The sequence below is a fragment of the Pteropus medius genome, unplaced genomic scaffold (genome assembly GCF_902729225.1).
Source record: "Pteropus medius unplaced genomic scaffold, Ma_sr-lr_union100, whole genome shotgun sequence".
Lineage (NCBI taxonomy): Eukaryota > Metazoa > Chordata > Mammalia > Chiroptera > Pteropodidae > Pteropus > Pteropus medius.
Window position 1 is genome coordinate 5,876,679 of NW_024345600.1, and position 14,928 is coordinate 5,891,606.

Genomic DNA, 14,928 nt, shown 5'->3' on the forward strand with positions numbered 1-14,928 from the left:
TGGTTTTAAACATGTCCACAAATTATTTAACATTCCTCTCATATTGAGGAGTGGGAGCCAAGGTCTATTTACCTACTGAAGGACATCTTGGTTGCTTCTAAGTTTGGGCAATTATAAATAAAGTTACTATAAGCATCGGTGTGTGGGTTTTTATGTAGACAGAAATTTTCAAGTTCCTTGGGTAAATACTGAATTGTATTGTAGAGTATGTTTAGTCTCCTAAGAAACCAATAAACTGTCTTACAAAGTGGCTGTACCTTTTTCCATTTCCATCACTAATGAATTAGAGTTCCTGAAATGTGAGATTTTAAATATAGTATTTTGTCTTTGGTTAAAAAAGAATTTTGAAGTATTTTTATCTGATTGAATATGTTAATTTATAAAATTATCTTTTGCGTAATATTTTAAATGTTATGCTGAGAATACAGGTGGAGAGCAAACTCTAGAAGTTGACAGACTGGGTATTTACTCTAAGATAAAGTATTAGCATTTAGAAAAGCCTTGAGGCAGAAATATTAATGGAAGTTTCATCTCCAAATTATTTTTCATATATAAATTGCTACCCTGCTTAGCTTATTTTTAAAATAAAAGTTAAAATCAGTATTTTAACTAGTTATGATTGTTTTCAGATTTGATCAGAAAACAATAGTCTTAAAATATTAACCTCCATTACAATTACTTTTCTCAACTGGCTGTAAGTTGAGAGGTTTAGTTATATTTGGGTCAAAGCTAAAATGAGCTGAAAATTTCAATTTGAAAATAAGGACTAAAAATTATAAACATGTAATGTGATAAACTAATTCTTGGATTTTCACACATAAAAGAATTGAATGATGCCATGGAGAAAAATAATAAACATCAAGAAGTAGGGTTATGTAATTCATTTTCCTTGTTTCAATTATAAAAATGTCTTTTGCTTTGTAGGTTTATTTTTTAAAGCAGAGACACTGAGACCTTGATAAAAGAAGAAAGGTGACAGGGGCTGTCATTGTTTAATATAGTTTTCAGAACTCTCTTGCACTGGGCAAACCAACCTTTCCGTACCCTTCTTTATCGTTCACAACTTCTGTTACCCACCCCCAGTCTCTGGAATTACTGCCACGAGTTGTGATTAGAAAGGCCTTAGTCCTTTTGATTCTTGGTGGGAAAATGGGATGGCCAAAGGGAAGCTACACTGGCACCTGGCCCACCACCCAGAGTCGTCTACTTCCCTTTCAGGTTGTACTTTTTATTCACTTTGGGGACACTTAACCAGTAATACTATCCTTCGGGTGAATTTTTGCATAGGAAAAAAAGAACGTCTGAATTAATCACTTAAATCGCTTGGTATTCTCTTTTCCATAAGACAGGCCCAACTTCTGAGTTAATAGGAGAAAAGTGAATCATTTCTATATTTGAACATGAGTGATCACGTCTCTGGATCTTGATTACAGTTGATACCCTTCACCTAATATGCCTTTTGGAATTCCTGAGTCACGTTTTGTTTATGTTCCTGCTCTAAGAACAAACTGCCGCATGGACCCAAACAAAATGACGCCAACGTGAAGGAGGGATCACGGTCGGAGGAAGCCAGCCTAACTCCCGAGGTGCCGGGCGGGCGCGAATGTAGGAGCAAAGAGCTAAATGCAAGCACAGGGCATTTTTCCACTGGCCAGAGACCCCCAGGACCCTCATCTCTTCTTTCCCCAGACTCCAGATCCCAACAAGCTGGAACAAGCTAGATTTTCTCGCTGTTTGTTTTGGGGCTCTACTAAGAAACAGCCAGGGAGAGGGAAGAAGACATCTTTAGAACATATTTTTTGTTTTAAACCCATCTTTAATGTCACATTATCAATAAAATAGGAAGTAAAAACAGTTCCTATTTGTAATGACCTCTATTCTGAAAAAGTTTAGAAAGAAAGAGATTATGTTGAAACAGAGCGTGTGTCTGCCCTCCCCCGTCCGGCGCGGGTCCAGGACGCTGGGGGCGGGGCGAAGGGCGGAGCGTGATGACGTCACAATACCAACGCGCCGCCGTGTTGTTTTTGTGTTCCCAGCTCTCGGGAAAAGCCACCGGGAATTCTTTACCTGGCAATCCCCTATCTGTAGACTAGGGCACCCGAGATCCCTTCTGAAAGCTCTAGCAGACTGCATTGATACGGGAGCTGCCATTTCTGAAGGGATTCCGATCCATCGTGAAATTTAGCGGAGGGAAGCAAGACGGGAGAGACGCAATCATCAGCGAGGGAGGCAGGCCCCGTCCGGGGATCTTAGAAACCCTGCGGTTCATCATGAAGTTCCAGTATAAGGAGGACCATCCCTTTGAGTATCGGAAAAAGGAAGGAGAAAAGATCCGGAAGAAATATCCAGACAGAGTCCCTGTGAGTGTAAGGGGAGCGGGAAGGGGGAGGGGAATGGGAATATCGGGGGGCGGGGGAGTCGTGATGGCCGCCCGAAGGCACAGAAGAACGCTGGTCCCTAAAATTACTTAACCCTGAACGCCCTTCACAGCGAGGAGAGCCAATGAGATGGACGTTCTGACTGTGGACCTTTTAAAATCCATATCCCCAGGGCCCGTACCCATCTTTAGAGCTGACCGCATCCTTAGAGCGGAGCCTACGTTTGAGTGACTCAGCAGTATTCACAGTCTGTTTAGGTTGGGATGTGCTCAAAATGTGACCCTTCTTTGCGAGAATGATTAGGTTGAGATATACATTTGCTGCCTTTAGGTTTGCAGGGAAATCGTATTGGGAATAACTGATGCAGTGGGGTTTGCTCTCATAGATTTCTACCTTAGCTGGTTCGCCCTTTATCAAGTTGACTTTGGCCCTCATAGCATTGGGTTTGAGAGGGAAGCCAGTGGATACTTTCTTTTATTCTGTGAGAATGGCGATGGGGGGTGGCGGGACAGGCTGGGCGCGGGGGCACAAGACAGACCTGGCCTAGAAAACAAGGTCATGTTATCTGCGCAACAGTCGGGTTGCCTCATCATTCCTGGCTCTGGGGGCAGGTGTGGGGGCAGGTGTGGGGGCAGCCAGCCTTCCTCCGGTACCTATTCTGATCATATTGTACCTGAGCACAGTCAAGAAGGGCCGAGGCCTTTTTCTCTCTATTTTGAACCCTGGTTTATGTAATTAAAACTCAGGCAGGCAGTGAGGGGGAACAGAAAAGAAATATTAAGGTATTTATGCATCCGGGCGTTTACCCTGTCACCCCTCCCCCGCCACTTGCCTGATTTTTCTCTCAAGTAGGCTGCTCAGCCGTACTGAAAGGCAGAAGACTTAAGTGTGGTAGAAGGAGCAACAACCCTTGGATTTTGGAGATGGAAGGCAGAGACTTTAATGTTGTGCTCTTGATCTTCAGGCAGGGTCATTAAGATGAATGTTACATATAATTTACAGGTAAAGGAATTGCGATAATCTGATGTGCTTCTTGACCCACAGGTACTCTCTGGGCCAGCTTCCTGTTCAATCCTTATCTAACGGTCATGGCCCCACAGCCTTTTCCTATAAGGAAGAGGAAGTGTGAAGGCTGTTCCATTTCCCGGGCATTGCACACAAAAAGGATCCTTCACTAATTACTTTCCTGGTCTCTGGACCTTGGATGACTGCTTTAAAAATTTCTCCCAATTCTGGCGACATTCTACTCTCTTATAATAACATTTAAAAGTAACTTATTGATAGTACCACGTACCTGGGCATATTCTGAGTGCTGTGTCTATCGTCATTCACTTAATCCACACACGGTTATAATGCCCATTCTACAGATGAGGTAACCTAAAGGTTTCACATGGCTGATCTGTGGTTAGACCCCCCATTGCAGCCCTGCTGTTGAGCCCCTCCATGCTGTAATATTTCTCAATTTCTAAGGTAGTTCTACTAGACAGAATTCGGTTTTCACTGTGTACCTCACACTGTTAGGGATTGGAAATAGAGAATTGAACTGTTGCCGCCCTGAAGAGTTCACAAAGTATTATGAGACTGTTCCAGTAGCTGTTTGTAAATTACAAACTGAAATGTACTTGTTCATAATCTAGTTTAATTTCCCATTCATTTTCTTAAAACCGAGACCTTCCCATTTCAATCATCTGCATGTGTTCACAAGATTATTTCAGCTAATCTCCACTCCTCCTATTTTCCTGCTCAAAATGTCGTGTTAAATGTTTTACAAAATTGTATAATTTGTAAGTTATTAGAACCATCAGTCGGATCTCATGGTCTCTCTAGTTATGTTTTAACTAGCGATAAGCCTCCCAACTGCTCCTTAGGTGCTCAGCGTGTGACCTTCTTTCTAGTTGTGACGCAGAAAGAAGAGCTCTGCTCTCTGAGTTCTGAGATTTGATTTTGATTCTGGCAGAACCTTTCATCTTGCTGTGCTCAAGTGTCCTGTTTACAAAAAGACTTAGAGTACATGATTTCTAAAGCCCCTTTCAGCTGGACCATTAGTGGTGGTAAAGCAATCCCATAGCAGTCCCGTACCCTGACTGCTCACATATCTTAAGCTTAACCCCAACAATATCTCTAGAGCTGCACACCTGAAGAGGTGTGCTTGTGCCTAAAGAGAAGGGTTTCATGGGTTCTTGAAATCGGTTTGATAGCTAGTGTATTGAAAACCTGCAACATAGCAGGAAACTAAATTCCTGAACAACGCTGAGTATTGGACGCTTTTCATTTCACACAGAAACCAAGAACCAAACAGGCAAAGCATCTAGCCCAGGGCCCTCTGTAAGTGAGGAGTAGAGTTGGGATTCCTGAAAACCTAAATATTTCCTGGTAAATCAGGGCCTAAATGTTTACCCCTCCCCTTCCTGTTCCTCTCCAAATCATCCCTCCTTCCCTGCGGATGTCTTCTTTGCGATTGGCTTTATTGCTCTTTTTCTGCGCCCTTCCTGTTTTCATCTCTTGATTGATCGGAGCTGGAGCTGCCAGGTCTTAGTTCCTGCTAGACACAGCTCTGTGTGTCCTGTTTTCCTTTGATTTTGTTAACCTGCCACATCTTCTTCATCTTCATTGTTGGGCCTTCACTGGTTTCTTCCTGAAGCTGTTCCTACTTTGTCTTTTTAATTTTCGATTCACATATTACCACTCCAGTTTTTATTTTTAGTTTTAAGTGTGATCATGTTCCTCTGGACTTCTAGTATAGGATTCTTTTTCTCTGTAAACACAAAATAAATTTTTCACTGTTTTAATCTGTCCCCTTAAATTTCAAAGCTTTAAACTCCTCCCTGTAAGCCAATCCTTATGTTTATATAATTCCATATAATTTACAAAGCTTTTTTACCTAAAATTTAATGGATTACTCAAGTTGATTGTATCAGTACCATGACATTGTAAAATATGTGTTGGAAAGTTATCTTCCTTTTACCTATTGGAATGCTGAAGCTCAGAGAGATTAAGTGACCTGTTGAAGATCACACAGCTAGTAGGGATACTCGTCCAGTGTTTATTTCTGCTTTTTTTTAACTTTTCTATACTTCCCATATCTTCTATCTAGGCTGCCGATATTTTCTAAACTAAAAAGCTAAAGCTCATGGTTTTACAATAGATTTTTAAAATTTATAATTTAAATTAAATACATATTATATAACATATAAATCTATAAGTACTAAATATATTTTATAATATTTAATTTAAATTTAAATAAAAAATTTACATGCATAAAATGTCTTTAATTTTTGTATAGTTTTTTTTTCTTTTCAGTACAGAAATATATGACCTTTCTAAAACTTGAAGTATTATAAAATATTTGTTGTTAACCTTGAAAATCCCTTGAGATCTTAACACGATCAATGTTAATAAATGGGTTATTGTACTGACATCATATTACAGAATATCATACTGTAAGAACTGTTTTATTACTGACTTTTTTCACTCAATAAAATAGTATCTTGAACATATTTTGTGCAGTTATTCTCAAAAATTTTGACGAAGTATAAAATTTAAATTGTGTTATCAATATCTTTAATAAATGAAATTTGTAAGACATAATAAAACTAATAGGTGTTCTGGACATTCTGAGACAACTCAATCTTTTTAATGCTCTAATTAAATATCAGAAAGCATATATTCTATAGTATACCTTAGAGGGAACTCACAATTAAAGTTTTTTTTTTACTTTTCATCATCTGCTCTATCCATCCTCTTGTTATTGCAGTAATAAAACCTATACCCTTATAAGAAAGCCCATTTCCTCATACATTTTGTAAGGGATAAAGGAGAATAAGAAATGGAAAAGTTTTATTGGGCCTAGGCAAACTCACTTCAGCTAGGGCACCTATTGGATGGGGAAGGAAAAACACGAGGTTGGATTCTATAGTTTTCATTCCCACTCTCTGCCTCTCCTCCCAGGTGATCGTGGAGAAGGCTCCTAAGGCCAGGGTGCCTGATCTGGACAAGAGGAAGTACCTAGTGCCCTCTGACCTCACTGGTAATGCTCTTCCCCTGATTATCTCCCTCCCCCAAAGCATTCCCAGTCCTTCGTGTATGCATGAGCTCGTGAGACTGAGAGGAAGTAGGGATTAAGAAAGTGAGTGGAATTCTCCAGAGGGTTAAGTGATTCAAAAATGGTGACATGATTCTTCCTCATCACCAATTCCCTTATGCATTTCCCATGGTAGGGTCTTGTTTGATTTAGACACAGCCAAGTACAAACTATGGAAAGAGAAGATCAGATGTTCATTATTTAAACCACTTAAAATTCGTCTCTGTTGTTGTGATACCAATTTATTCCCAAAGGAAAACCAGACTAGTTTCTTTGGAGGACCATATTTTAGAGGTTCTCGGCTCAATACCTTATCTCCTCAAGCTATGTTTTTGGGTAATATTTCGTAGATACTGTTTGGAATTGCAAAGGATATATTCATTCTTCACCTTGATCTTTAATGGAATAACCACTGCATCTAAGAGGCACTGGAAAGATTTTTGTAGATATGTTGGCTTCAGAATGATTAGTTTTGAATATCAGCCTTCTAGAACTTTTTCAGTGCTCGGTAAAGGAGAAGGCATTTAACCCCACTCATTGCCCCAACACTGGAATGAGTGACTGTGCTAAACATTACAGGAGTCCAGAAGATCTCTTCTCATTAGTTTGTCTTAGAGTGGAATTGAGTGTGGAAGTTTATTTCAAGTCAGTTTTAGACAATGATGAGAATGTTTCAGTCTGGATATACGTGCTATTCCTTCAAAGTTGTCCTCTGGCTTCGAGTGGCTATCCTAACATTAGGTCTGAAATGGAATAAAGGAAAAGAAATTCTTATTTTCTGAGAAATAAACTCTTCAGTGGCATGTCAGAGACTCTGAGGCTTCTTTGAGCTCTCCTTTTTATTTCTACAGCTGTAGAGGACACTATTGGGCTCTGTTCAGATGGTATGTAAAGGTGGTACTTGGAACAGGTGCGACAGAATTTTTTTCTGGGTCTTACCCTTCTCCTCATCCTTTGTTTTATTCCCTCTTGCCTTCTTTTTTTAAACCTTTCTTCATCCAGTTGGCCAGTTCTACTTCTTAATCCGGAAGAGGATCCACCTGAGACCTGAGGACGCCTTATTCTTCTTTGTCAACAACACTATCCCTCCTACTAGCGCTACCATGGGCCAGCTGTATGAGGTAATGATCCTTGGTCACAACAATACTGTCAAGTCTGCTGTTGTCCAGCTTTGTCCCAGTGCATTTTGATAACACACCCGGGAAGTGGGGCAGGAGATGTTGTCTATCAGGATCCTCTTACACATGCGGTGTGAGGCTCTGGGAGATGAGATACCACTGACTGTCCTTTGGGGATGTAGCAGCTACCAGATTTGATCCCTTTGAATTCTCTTTCAGTCTTTCCTAGAGTGTTTTAATAGTGGATTATCTTTATTGAAACAGCAAGAAATGGCTTCTGGCTGTGAAAATTCCAAATAAACTGAAATTTCAAATTAAGGATAAATCTTTAAATTGATTCATCTTAACAGATAAGCTCAACCAAAGAGAATAATTTGTGTGAATTTATTTGGTTTACTGTCAGAATCTAATACAAAAAAACTGTAGTAAAGGACTTTATCACACTGTATCACTAACAGTGTAACCGTGTTATTCCTTAAAGGAGTTCACACAGGATGCTGCCTTCGTGTGGCCCATTAGTGAGTTGAATAAGCTTCTAATACTTCTAATTTTTATTCCATAGCATATATTCCCTATTAGTATATTTTTCCAGTATATACGTTTTGTTGTATCTCTATTCTCCTTGCTAGAATGAGTTTTAAAGGTAAGAACTATGTATGGCCTAGTCATGTTCGTATCTCTGCTATCTATGTGTATGATGTTCTCCATGAAGGTTTTTGCCTGTGAACTCAAAGTTCACTTTCAACAACCTCTGCTTATTCTTTGTTCCTTCTTCTAATGGAGACTGATGATAATTTCCGTATCTACTTGACAAGGTTCTGTGACGCTCAGAATCCTGGAGATGTTGAATGTGATTATGTCTTGTAAATTTTCCTCTACTCTCTTCCCCTAGGACAACCACGAGGAAGACTATTTTCTGTACGTGGCCTACAGCGATGAGAGTGTCTATGGGAAGTGAGTGGTAGAAGCCAGCAGATGGGAGCACCTGGACTCGGGGGTAGGGGGAGGGGTGTGTGTGGGACTTGGGGAAGGGGGGGCTCCCACCATGGAGGAGACAGAAGGTGAAGACATCTGGAAACACTATACTGCACACACCGTCATCATAATTTCACCTGCTCAATTGATATTTTTTGCTGCTTCCTCGGCCCAGGGAGAACGTGTGTCTGGACAGATCTGTTGGATCAGCTTTGCTAGAGGAATGGAGATGATGTAAATTCACAGCATTGCTGTGAATTAATTTTTGTGAGGTTTTTCTTAGAAGAGTCAGGAGATGGGCAAGTTGGGGCCAGAGATGATTGTGGACCAGCATCAACTTCCTGCTCTCCCTTCTCTTTGGGCAGAGATTCTGTTTTTGACATTTGCACAAGACATGTAGGGAAAGGGGATGGGAATGTTTTAGGACTACTGGTAGTGGACCATTCCTGGGGACCAGAAGAGACACATAGTAATTAAAGCATTGTGCCCCTGATCTTTCCTATCTCCATACCTCCTCCCCTATCCCTGTCATTATCTCACACACAAACATCACAATACCATCCCAGTGGTGGTGATAGACATCGTAACAGAAATTTAGATGGAGCTCTCTTACTAGGGGCCAGGCATGAAGGACATTATGATCATGAAGATAGCTTTGATATCGTTAACTGGAACTGATGAAGTACTGAACATCTCTGTCTAACCTGCTGTCTCTCTGGTACCCCTTATCCCACACCTACTTTGGACTTTAATGAGCTTCAGCCATTTCCAGTTACAGGCTAAGGGGATGCCCTCCCCCCCCTGCTGTCCCTTCAGTCTCACACGCAGAGAGATGCTAAGTGATGGCCAGCTGCTTCCCTCCTTGGGTGTTCATTTACTGCAGCTGCTAGTTAGAAAAGTTCAAGGGGGTGACTTTTAGTAATTCACGGGGATTCCGTTGATTCTGATTATTTTCACTTTAGGGGTTATATGGGTGGGGGGGTGGGGAGCAGGAATTGCACTCGGACATGACATTTCAGTTCATCTCTGCTAATGAAAAGGGTCCTTCCTGTAGGGGAAATCTGTGTGTCAGTTTTGTCAGCTGCAGGTTCTTGTATAATGAAGTTTATGCTGTCAGGCTAAGGAAATAAAATAATTGCATACCTTAAAAAACCTACTATGAGTTCAGAAATGTTATTTTTATTTGGTATGTATTAAAACAGATGGCAAGTGGAGTCTCTGAGCAGAAAATTTTGAGCGGGGTGGCTGTTAGAAATGATTGCTCCTTTATGGTCAGATGTGTACATGTTTACTGACCAGGAGTTACCATCCGAAGGTGAGTGTCGAGGTGGGGCGGTGTGGCCGGTGTCGTGGTGATGTGTAGGTGATTCTTTCCCTTGCAGATAGATGCTTTGTCACTGCTTTATGTTTTTCAAAGCTGTTTTTCAAAGCTGAAAGTGGAAGACCGCCTACATCAGAATATAGGGGATGGAAGGGGGGTGGGCTGTGCTTATTAAACATGCAGATGTCTAGGCCTTGTCCTAGATTTAGCCCACTCAGAATCTCAGTGTGGGCCTTCGTATTTTTAACCTGCACCTCGTGATTCTGCACACTGAAGTTGGGGGTGCATTGCTCTGTACCTGGTTGTGCTGTAAGCTCCAGCCAAACCAATTCTCTCCATCACATCTTGGTCAATCTGAGGTTAAAAAAGCAAAAGCACCTAGATAAGGCTCCTGGAATCTAAACAAGCTTGGTGTCTTCTGGCAGGGACCAATATGTGAGTGGGCAGTTGGAGAGCAAGTTATGAGATAATGAAAAACAGATTAGTAGGAACTCCTTTAAAGAACTTTAAAACCCATTATAACCTTCTAATCTCGCCTCCAAATCTCTTAAGTGGTATCTGCCTTCGTAGAGTTCTATGTAATATATCAGAGTTACCAGAAAGGAAGTAGATGGTTATAACCGATCTATAGCAAGATTCCACCCACCACCAAACCATGCCAGTGCACCGAATGAGAAAGGTAGGTAGGTCAGGATTGAGAGGGCAGGAAGGACCAATCCCAGCACTTACCACTTGAAGAAAATTTAAGAAACCTCTAGGAATTTTGAAGTTGACATCCAAAGCACTGGAAATGCACAACTGTCACTTCAACAGAAAAATATTGGGGTGTTGTTTCTGATAAAGCCAAATGGAAGGTATAATTAAGATATGAACTATATTTTAAAACTAATAGACTTACCCACTATCTAGGAATGAGATTGGATAGATGTTTAAAATAAAACAAACACGTGGCAGATCCCAGTCCTCTATACACATAGGAACCAGTCCCTGTAGTGTTGGGGACTACAGGCCATTATTAAACCAGAGACATACTTTGAATTTAGAGCCTCCATCTCCCTAGGAGACCGTTGCTTATTCAGTCCGACCTATCTAGGTTTTGCTATGGGAAAAAACTTATCTGTCGATGAGACATTACATAATGTTAGACCAGCCCTCTGATTTTATAAATGCATAAAGTTTAAAATAACAGTAAATTCAGAGGCAAAAGCAGATTGGATATTTCAGTGCTCCGATTTGGACATGATGCTCTTTCCTGAACATCAGAATCTATCCAAACCACTCCTATGTTTCTTGCTTGTCAAGCTTTAAAGCTTCTTGGAACCTTCAGGCCATTGTGAGTCAAGTCTAGGGCTAAAAGCAGTTTAGGAAATATCTTTTCACTAACCTGAGCCCCATGTCCCAGGTGAAATTGATTGACACTCTGATACTTCTTTCTGGGAGTCACGCTTGAATGATGTGTCAGATAAGCCCGTTCTTCCCTAGGAAGCTGGTACGATGACAGTGTCAGAGATGAGGGAGTCCTTAGTTTTTACCATGTATTTTTGTTAGATCTCATATATCTATCTATAGAGTGAGCTCACCCCTAGGTTTGCCAAGGATAGTGTTGACTTATGCCTATTGCCCTGATTGGTTTATTCACGGTTCCTCAGTGGACAAAAATACTATATGGTCACTCTCCTTATACTTAGTATAAAATGGAAGCTTATTCCCACTGTCAAGAGAGGCGATGCCTGTGCCACCCAGTTATAGCATTCTCCAGTAGGCCTCTCCCCTGTGTGGGTGGAGATTACAAAAAGAATACCAATCATGAATGGCTGACTGTTTTGCCATTTCTTCCTCTAAGAAGAATTGTTTTCTTCCTCTAAAAAGAATTGTTTTCTTCCTATAAACATTGTGCATTTTAAAAAGTTTATAGACTGTATCGTGAAATCAGAGGTTAAGGTCGCAAAAGAACAAAACAAATGGTGGTTAACTGAAGAGTAGTGGTAACTAGGCAGACACGTGCCCTGCCTGGCACAAGTCCAGGGGCCACCGTGCCATCGTCCGGTGTGAACGGTGGTCCCCTGCGTGTGCACAGGCCTCTGGCTGTTGCAGTGCCCCCTTGGGTACAATAGTGTCCGTTACTGCCATTTGCTGTGGAAACGTTAGGCTTAGTAAGCACATAATTCTACACTGTATTTGTGTCATTAACCACCAAGTATATAATAGATATGGTATAATTTTTAGATTGTGTGTGTGGGCGAGGCATGTATACACTTGCCCATGGATACAGCACTAAGTTATTTCTGGAAAATAAACTAGCTGAGAAATGAATTTCATCTAGTTTTTACTCTTATGTAAAACTTGTAATCAACTATTCCTAGCTGTGTGGTTTTTTGTTTTGTTTTGTTTTGTTTTAGCTATATTTCTACTCTGAGAGATTTGAACAGGCTCCAAGCATTCTTCTTCATTTTGTTTTGTTTTTGCTGCACGAAACCACCAATTATTTCCAGAAACTGGCCCGTTTTCACTCAGTGGTTCAGCTTGTCACTTCAGTGCAGCCCGAGGAGAGCTGTGGCCCGCTGCCCAGCTCCCCGCCCACCGCTTTGTTTACGTAGCTGTTACAGCGCTAGGGCTGCAGTTTGGTCAACTCAGCCTGTGGCACATTATCCTGTGGGTGACTCAGGGCTGCAGAGCTTGTTTTTCTCAGCTATTAATGCATGCTTGTAAAAAACAAACAAACAAAACCCAACAAACCCCCAAACCAAAAACACACAACAGGCATTAGAGTCCCTGTATAAAAAGCTGTGAGAGCCTGTGGTAATGTCAGCCTAATTGCCCTTTTGGATCATAGGACCACTTAAAAATTTTTTTTTTTTTTTAGTCTTGCAGTTATGGATGGGTACTTTGTAAATCTATACAACCAGATTATTTTCAACATATAAACTAACAAAGTAGTCAAATGACATTTCAACATGCCATTGTGCAGGTGCGCATATATTTCAACAGTGACTAACAAAAGACTTAGGTCATTCTCCTGGTGTGTATTCAACATTGTGGACCATCTGTCTTGACAGTTCTGCTTTAACCCTGGCAGTGTATTTATTCAGATTCCTGTGACTTCTGATTAGAGGTGGTAAGCACTTAAAACTTGCATAAAGGGATCCTGAGCTATTGGGCCGGGAGTGGGTGGGGGGTTGAAACACGTTTTCTATTTTTACATTTCTAGTAGTCTCAACATCGCTCACATCATTGAACAAAAGTGTGATGATTTCTCATTGGTTGGTGTTCAAAGAATAACAGAAACAAACCATATTTTAGATGCTCACATTGGCTAACTGCCTGCCTCCTTCAAGTCTTGGCTCAGCTGTCATCTCAGGCCCACCCCACGCATCCTCTTTATTTCGATATTTCAATAGCTCCCTCATGCGCAGCCCTCCCACTCATTTCTACCTCACTCTGCTTTGTCCTTGCTTACCACTGATCACCTAACGTCTTAGGTTTATTGTCTGTCTTCTCTCACTAGATCTATAAGCTCCACAAAGGCAGAAACTTTGTTTTGTTCAGATTTACACAAACTGGTCACAACAGTGCTTGACATATAGCTGATGCTCAAAAGATAGGGAAAGAATAGTAGCTTCTGATGGGAGTGAAAATTTCAATTCGAGGACTTGGTAAGAACTTTAGTTAAGAACTAAATTTCCATGAAAGCACAAGTTACAAAAGGGCCATTCAAAGAACTTTGGGAAGCCCTCGGGGCTTACTAGAAAGAAGATCTGGAGGCAGGGAACAGGGCTTGAATCCCAGCTCTGCCACTCAGCTAGCTCTGTGACTTCCGCCAATTTATTTCTTGTATCAGTGAAATTCTGAGTTCCCTTCCTGTCGGATATAATTACATCACAGGATGATGTGAATATTAAATAAATCCTTTGCCAAACCACTGATACTAAAATGGCAATAGTTTAGGCTAGCTGGTAGGGGTGATCTCAGTTTTCATTTTTTTCATTCATTGGTAATATTACAGGACTGATTGGCAAATACAGAATAGGGCGTGAGCTGGGGAAAATGTTGAGCTGGACATCTGCAAAGACAGTTCACGGACTTGATCGAAACAGCTGAGAGAGCGCTTCCCCTTTCCATTTCCATTAAACTCTCCTTGAAGATTGATTTTCTTGATGACAGTAGCCGCCATTTACCTTCAAAGGTGCTTCTCCTGGTCTCTCTTTCTGTACCAGTACGTAAAACCCAGAGATAGGACAGAGTAGCTAGACCATTTCTTTAGCCCTATTAGGCTGGAATAATGGTTTTTTTAATTTTGATTTTTTGGCTAAATAATTATAAAATATCTAAACAAATATTACTCATGCTCTACACACATTAACAAATATAACTCCCCTCCATTTATACCACCCAAAGCAGAATGAACTGTGTCAAACTGTCTTCTCAAGAAGTGTGACGCCCTTGGCTCAGGTGTCTACAGCCCAGACTGCTCTGCATGCAGAAGCACTTTTTCTCCCTCCAGGAGTGTGGCCCAGTGCTGGGAAATGTTGAGTCTCGGGGTGGCAAGTTAGGTGTCTATTTGCTTCCTTTTAGGCAACTTTCGAATCCCCAAGTGGGCAGATCCCTCAAGGACCTATACTTCTTAAATAGCCACAAGTGAGCAAGAAGGGAAATGAAATAGCAGGAAAAATAAGAAACCTTTATGTATAAATCACTGTGCTAGATTCCTAATGTTCTCTCACTGAATCTTGGAAAATAAACTCTAGGATGAATGTTTTAATTCAATTGGACTTCTTAATTGGAGGAAGAAAGGTCGTTTTTTCCAAGATGAAATAGCTAATGTTGAGCTCTACATAGCTAGTTTCAAGGCTGGGTCTGGCTGCAACCTTCATGTACTGTCTTCATGAAGGTCACGGCACTTAGGGCTTTAGGGACTCCATGTGAAGTTTTGATCAGATTAAAGGCCGAAACTGTAATGGGTTTCAGTTTCTCTTTGCGATGTCCCCCGGTCCTATAACTGAGTTGTTTCAGTTACAAACATGCCAGGTAATTTTACACCTCAGGCCTTCTTAACAC

At 41.0% G+C, this 14,928-nt stretch overlaps 1 protein-coding gene across 4 annotated transcripts; it reads left to right on the forward strand.

Annotated features, from left to right (window-relative positions):
- Positions 1-1,982: 1,982 nt before the first annotated feature.
- Positions 1,983-9,708, forward strand: GABARAPL1 (GABA type A receptor associated protein like 1). Of its 4 annotated transcripts, XM_039874308.1 has the most exons (6): positions 1,983-2,360; positions 3,231-3,380; positions 6,327-6,405; positions 7,311-7,343; positions 7,462-7,580; positions 8,470-9,708. In XM_039874308.1, exons 2-6 carry the CDS (start codon positions 3,357-3,359, stop codon positions 8,533-8,535), a joined length of 321 nt encoding a protein of 106 aa, XP_039730242.1. In that variant the 5' UTR covers positions 1,983-2,360; positions 3,231-3,356; the 3' UTR covers positions 8,536-9,708. The 4 variants fall into 4 exon arrangements, with proteins under 4 accessions (XP_039730242.1, XP_039730240.1, XP_039730243.1 ...); XM_039874306.1 differs by lacking the exon at positions 3,231-3,380 and having other exon boundaries at positions 1,988-2,360; XM_039874309.1 differs by lacking the exon at positions 7,311-7,343 and having other exon boundaries at positions 1,989-2,360.
- Positions 9,709-14,928: the final 5,220 nt, after the last annotated feature.

What these genes read in the sequence shown, in the direction of transcription:
- GABARAPL1 (XM_039874306.1), top strand. Translation starts at nt 2,271, where the DNA reads ATGAAGTTCCAGTATAAGGAGGACCATCCCTTTGAGTATCGGAAAAAG. An exon ending in AATATCCAGACAGAGTCCCT is followed by an intron (nt 2,361 to 6,326) that starts GTGAGTGTAAGG and finishes CTCTCCTCCCAG; the next exon opens with GTGATCGTGGAGAAGGCTCC. An exon ending in TATTGGGCTCTGTTCAGATG is followed by an intron (nt 7,344 to 7,461) that starts GTATGTAAAGGT and finishes TTCTTCATCCAG; the next exon opens with TTGGCCAGTTCTACTTCTTA.